At 25.9% G+C, this 6,557-nt stretch overlaps 1 protein-coding gene and 1 pseudogene across 1 annotated transcript; both read right to left on the bottom strand.

The window, feature by feature from the left end:
• Positions 1–319: 319 nt before the first annotated feature.
• LOC132253244 (disease resistance protein RPV1-like) lies at positions 320–1,149 on the bottom strand (annotated as a pseudogene).
• Positions 1,150–4,595: 3,446 nt separating this feature from the next.
• LOC104882704 (disease resistance protein RPV1-like) lies at positions 4,596–5,227 on the bottom strand. Its single transcript, XM_010666920.3, has one exon. The coding sequence runs from the start codon at positions 5,172–5,174 to the stop codon at positions 4,674–4,676; it is 501 nt and encodes a 166-aa protein (XP_010665222.2). The 5' UTR covers positions 5,175–5,227; the 3' UTR covers positions 4,596–4,673.
• Between the last annotated feature and the right edge of the window lie 1,330 nt (positions 5,228–6,557).

Raw genomic sequence — 6,557 nt, 5'->3', positions numbered from 1 at the left:
AGAATCCCACAATCTGCTCCATCTGCTAGGGTCATTAGGAAACTTTTCGCAAACAATTTCCCAACCCATTTGTTGTGTCAAATCATGCATAGTTATCCGATTGTCTAGGATTGTTATAAGACACTTATCACTAAGATCTTTTAGTCCTCTTTCTACATAAAAATTGCAACCATCCAATATTCTTGAAACAAAATCTTTGTCTTCTCCTTTAAAACAACATGCAATATCAAGAAATATATCCTTTTGTGTGTGGTCTAACCCATGAAAACTTCGTTTGAGGATATTGTGAATTTTCTTGTCTGGCTCTCTTTTCAATTTTTGCAATTCACTTTCCCATTGAGGTCTCGTCTTATCAATCAGAAGAGAGCCTAGAATTTTCGAAGCTAATGGAAGGCCTTAACAGTAACATACTGCATCATATGAGAGATCTAAAAAATCTTGTTTGGGAAAATTTTGTCTAAAGGCATGCCAATTAAAGAGCTCAAAACCATCTTCAAAATTTAATTTCTCAACCTCATATAACTCATCTACCCTTTGCACTATTAGCAAATGCTTGTTTCTAGTTGTTATAATGACCCTACTTCCTTTTCCAAGCCAGTCATGATTTCCAACTAGGGATTCCATTTGATCTAAATCATCAACATCATCCAAAACAATAAAAACTCTTTTAGATTGAAGAATGTTTTTTATCATATTTGATCCTTGGCCAATTGCACTTATATATATGTTTTCTCCCACCTCAAGGATATCACAAAGAAGTTGATTTTGTAAGTGAAGTAACCCTTGATTTTTGGAAATCTTGCTAACATTTTCAAGAAAGCTTGTATGCTCAAATTGATAAAAAAAATTGGTTATATACAACTTTGGTGATGGTTGTCTTACCTATTCCGCCAGTTCCACATATCCCAATTATACGGACATCATCTAATTCCAAATGCAATCGCAAACTTATCTCTTTAACACGAGAATCCATACCAACTAACTTAGAGCCAACATCAAATTGTTTACAATTTAATGTACTGAATATGTTCTCAATGATTTTCTTGATATGGTCTGACTCATATCTGCAAATTATAAAGTACATGTGGTGAGTGATGAGCTATAAATTACAAAAGAAAAAAAAATTCCAAGTTTCCAACCATCATTATCATGGATTCTAGCACATTTAAAAAGCTTTCCACACCACCCCCCCCCCCCCCCCCCCCCCATAGCAAGAAAGCTTGTATGCTCAAATTGATAAAAAAATTGGTTATATACAACTTTGGTGATGGTTGTCTTACCTATTCCGCCAGTTCCACATATCCCAATTATACGGACATCATCTAATTCCAAATGCAATCGCAAACTTATCTCTTTAACACGAGAATCCATACCAACTAACTTAGAGCCAACATCAAATTGTTTACAATTTAATGTACTGAATATGTTCTCAATGATTTTCTTGATATGGTCTGACTCATATCTGCAAATTATAAAGTACATGTGGTGAGTGATGAGCTATAAATTACAAAAGAAAAAAAAATTCCAAGTTTCCAACCATCATTATCATGGATTCTAGCACATTTAAAAAGCTTTCCACACACACACACACACACACACACACACACACACTAACTATATATATATATAGGATTGGTTTCTAGTCTATTTATCATATTTATTATATATAAGATATGCTAATTTTATTGAGAGATGAGATCCACATATCCTATGATCATAAATTTATTTATTTCATCCCTTCTTTTTCATTTTTAATTTGTTTTATTAATCACTTTATGAAATAAAAAATCATAACTTATAATTATACATACACATACATATATATATATATATATATATGTATATATGTATGTATAAAACTCAACATAATATTAGTTAATATAATAAAAAATATATAAATAAATGTTTTTATATAATAATATAATATAATGTATATTATTTAGAATTATAATGTACTTTTTTTTACAAAATATTAAATATCTTATTCATAAATATTGTCAATAAATAAATAAAAATTATTTATTAAAAATATAAATTTTTGAATGATTTTCAAATAAAGCTGTCTCATATTGAAATATCTATATATCTATATATATATATATAATTTTTAATATTTAGAGTTTCATTGTAGCAAGGATACTCAACACCTTAATACAAGAGGTTCTAAGTTTTAAGAAACCTATATCTCAAAAAACTTGATTTATGATGTAAGGCTAAACTGTTTGTTTTATTTTATCATTTATTCTAACAATATTTTTGTTTTAATGAAAAGATTAAAAAAAATTATTAATAAGAAAAGTCAATTTTCCTCTTTCTCTTTTCAATATTTTAACTTTTATAATATTTGAAAATGATTTTTCATTCTAAATATAACCAAATTTACTTATAAAAAGTTTTGTTGAATATTGAGTTAAAAATACTCAAACTATCCAATTTTATACAATTTGGCTAGAAATAAATTGACTATAAATTAACAAGTTTGACATTAAAAAAGAAATCAAAATAGGTTTAGGTTTAATTGTATTCTCTCTTATTTCTCAAGAAAATTTAAATGTAAAATTTTCAAAAGGAGCTTTACAAAAAAAAAAACAAAAAAAAAAAAAAAAAAAAAAAAAAACAAAGCAAACAAAACTAACTCTATAAAATCAATTAATTAAATTAAAAGTTGATCTAAAAAAGTCCATTAATTTTCAAATTTTCAAATTTTCAAATTTATTTTTATCTCATAAATCATAACTTAGACAATTCTCACCAAAATCAAACTCCATAAGTTCTATATATTCTTCATCCAAAAAATGAAAATAATAATATTAGATTATACAAATTGAATTAGAAATGAATTTACTAAGTGTTTATTTGGATATATTTCATTTTTTTTTAAATAAAAAACTTTCTTTTAAAAGTATAATATCTTATATAAGAAGTATAGATTTACTCCGTGTCTTTAAAAATCATTTTAAAATTTTTTAAGAGTTAAAGTATTTTTATTTTTTTATTTTATAAAATAGTTTTTAAAATCATTACTTTTAAAATATTACTTTAACATATATCCAAATTTCCAACCATCATTATCATTGATTCCAGCATATATATTTAAAACAACCCATAACTACACAAATCCTTATCAAAACAAATATACATATATATGAAAAAAGATAAGAGGTGGGATTATATTGAATCCCATCTATGATTGACTTTAGTATAAAATAAGTTGTTGGTATTTTATTCTATCTCGTATTTAGTTGACAATAAATAAAAAATAACATAAAATAGGATTGGTTTCTAGACTATTTCATATATCCACTAGGATGCACATATCTTATGATTTTAAATTCATTTCTTTCATCCATATCTCTTTCATATTATTATATATACATCTAATACAACTCAACATAATATTAGTTATTGTAATATTTAATATATACAAAAAATTTTTAGATTTATAATATAACATATATCATTTAGAATTATAATGTATTTTTTATTTATAAAATATTAAAAAATTTAATCATTAATATTGTCAATTAAGAAATAAAAATTAATTATTAAAATATAAATTGTGGAAAAGTCTCCAAATAATATTAAACATGAGGGAGACTTAATCTTTTTTCCTAATTTATATATATATTAATTAAATAATATCAAGTATTTTATTTTTTAATATTTAATTATACTTTTTAATATTTGGAGTTTCATTGCAGTGGTGGATAGTCAAGGCCTATTTATGACCTAACACAGAACTATTTTATTTTTCTTAAGAATAAAGATTGTTTATATATAACGCATAACAACATTAAAACATTAATAAAATAAATGATAATTAATAATATTAAAAATTACTAAAAAAAACAACCAAATACTTAATTCAATTAAAGTTCTATTTAGTCTTTAAGTAAAGTAAGATCTAATAGATTTAAAACCAAAAATTAAATGCCACCTTAGTAACTAGAATTGCAGAGAAAATATCAATTTTAATTCAATTAAAGTTCTATATAGTCTTAAGTTAAGAAAGGTCTAATAGATTTAAGACCAAAAATTAAATGCCATCTTAGTGATTAGAATTGCAGAGAAAATATCATTGTTATATATCAACTTTAAAAAAAAAAAAAACAAATATGGTTAAAATATCAAATCAATGGATTATTTACTATTTGATTAAATTGTTTTATAGATACAGAAGAATCTGATCAATTTAAATTTTGAATGTTGAAAATGATTTTTTACACAAATTTAAAATATCCTACATTACATTTTATTTATTTATTGATTTTTTCTTAGCCTTTTATTGTTGGTTGTATAATTATTCAAACAGATCTTCAAATAAATTGGTTAATTTTTGTATGATCAATGGAGTACTTATTGAAAATTGAAAAATTAGTTAATAAGACTTGATTTGATTATTTTATTGTTAATTATTCTTTTAAATTTATCTAAAATTTTGAAACTTTTTTAACATCTCTTTTTATAATTACACTATTGTTGCTCTTACTAACAATAAAAATAAAAAGTCTTAATAAAACTATAAAAATAATAATTAGTATAATTAATAATAATGATAATGAACTTGTCCATAACTAATGGCTTTCGGTCTATGATTATAATAATAAGACTCTAGATTTCATATACTTGTAAATAAAATGCACTAATAAATGAAAAATGGAAGAAAGTTAAATTCACCCTTCAAAGAGCCGCCATCCAGATAGATTACTTGCTTCAGTCAATGCAGCTCTCCACCTTTGTATCTTCTCCTTGGAATCCCTTCCATGTCTTTCATAGCTGGCAAAAGCTTTTCCAAAACTCCCCTTTTGTTTCCGAAGATCGGACGGATCCACATGGTAGAAAATAGGTACCACAATTTGTCTAATTTTTTGTCTACACTCCATGATCTTGACCAGCTCATCTAAACACCATCTAGAACTAGCATAATTTTCTGAAAAAACGACTATGGAAAGCCTTGATTCTTCAATAACTTTCAAGAGTTCCGGTGCAATCTCTTCTCCTCTCTTAAGTTTATCATCTCTAAAAGTTCGAATGCTTCTATTACGCAAAGCTGCATACAGATGATCAGTAAACTTGTAACGAGTATCTTCAGCTCTAAAACTCAAGAAAACATCATAATTCCATCGAAGGACAGATGTAGAAGAAGAGGATATTAGGTTGCATATGGAAGCCATTTTTGGGTCAAAAGTACAGAGAAGTTTGAGGGTTGATTTCTCTTCAAGGTATGAAGGAGGGGAACGGTGATACTTAGCCTTGAGAAGAAGGTAGGAAGCTTATTGGAAAGAATTTTAAACATGGTGGGTGGGTGGTGCCTCTCATGGCTGTCATTATTAATGTTGTTTTCTATCAGAGTATTTTAATCATGGTGGGTGGGACGAACCCATCACATATCCTCGAAATTTTCTGGAATTTTTAAAGAAGACATGCACTACCCAATACTCAACAAAATTTTGTGTTGCTCCCATGGCTGTGCTTGTTAATACCTCTGTCCCAATTTACCTCTTATGGTTGTGATTTTTTCCCTTTTATCTCTTTTCACTTTTCCATGTTCTTATTTTTCATTTTTATTTTTAGTTTTTGAATTTTGTAATTATAACCATTCTGCTTTTGCATTTATGCAGTATTCTTCTTCTACATTTGCTTTTACTTTTTTTTTTAATTTATATTTTTTTTGTTTTTTTTTCCCTTTTATGAAGTGTGGTTTTTAATGAAAAGGGGTTAAACTCAAGTGGTTAAAGTTGAATGAACTTCTGCAAGTCTTAATATCTACATCAAATTGAAGTTCATTCAATTAAAATTATTTTTTTCTATAGAGAGATGTTAGAAATTAAAAGCAGAAAAAGAATTTTGATACAAAATTTGTTTTCACTTGAAGGAATAAATTTTTAAAAAAAAAAAGGGAAAAGAAAAAGGCGAAAAGAAAATTTGATGTTGTGGTTAACGAAACGGTAAATTTTCATGAGGGCAAGATATCTTTAAGTTAACAAAGTCTTAAATTTTGAATGTCTTTTTTGCATATTTGTGCAGCTGAAATTATTGTACTTCTTCTCAATTAGGTATCTTTACTTTATCCCTTTGGCATTTAAATCTCTAATTGATTGGTTTTTCTTATACTTTTTGACATTTAAATCATATTATATGGCTAGTTCTCACTTTCTCTTAAAGCCATTTATTTATTTATTTATTTATTTATTCTAGAATGGCTTGAGGTTGTTACACATCATTCATTTTGTCTTAAAAATGTCCAATTGAATGCTTTCCAATTTTGTTAAGTAATCAAATTTACGCCAACCACTAGAATATTTTAGATACTAAACAACATACTGAGTTGGGTTAATAATTCAATTAATTATTAATTCTAATATTTTATTATTTAATATTAATTTCTTGTGCATAATATTTTAACAAGTAAATAAAAAAACATTATAAAATTTTATAGGCGGGGGGATGATAGAGTTGGATGTTGTCATATAAAAGGTATATTGATAAAAAAAAACATCTAGGAACATTGAATAAGATAAAAAGACAAATTAATTAGATAAGACATTTACCTAACC

The sequence above is a fragment of the Vitis vinifera genome, chromosome 18 (assembly GCF_030704535.1).
Source record: "Vitis vinifera cultivar Pinot Noir 40024 chromosome 18, ASM3070453v1".
NCBI lineage: Eukaryota > Viridiplantae > Streptophyta > Magnoliopsida > Vitales > Vitaceae > Vitis > Vitis vinifera.
Note: the sequence above shows the minus strand (reverse complement) of the source record. Positions and strands in the feature narration are given on the sequence as shown.

Coding starts and splice junctions, on each gene's coding strand:
- LOC104882704 (XM_010666920.3), bottom strand. CDS start 5,174: ATGGCTTCCATATGCAACCTAATATCCTCTTCTTCTACATCTGTCCTT.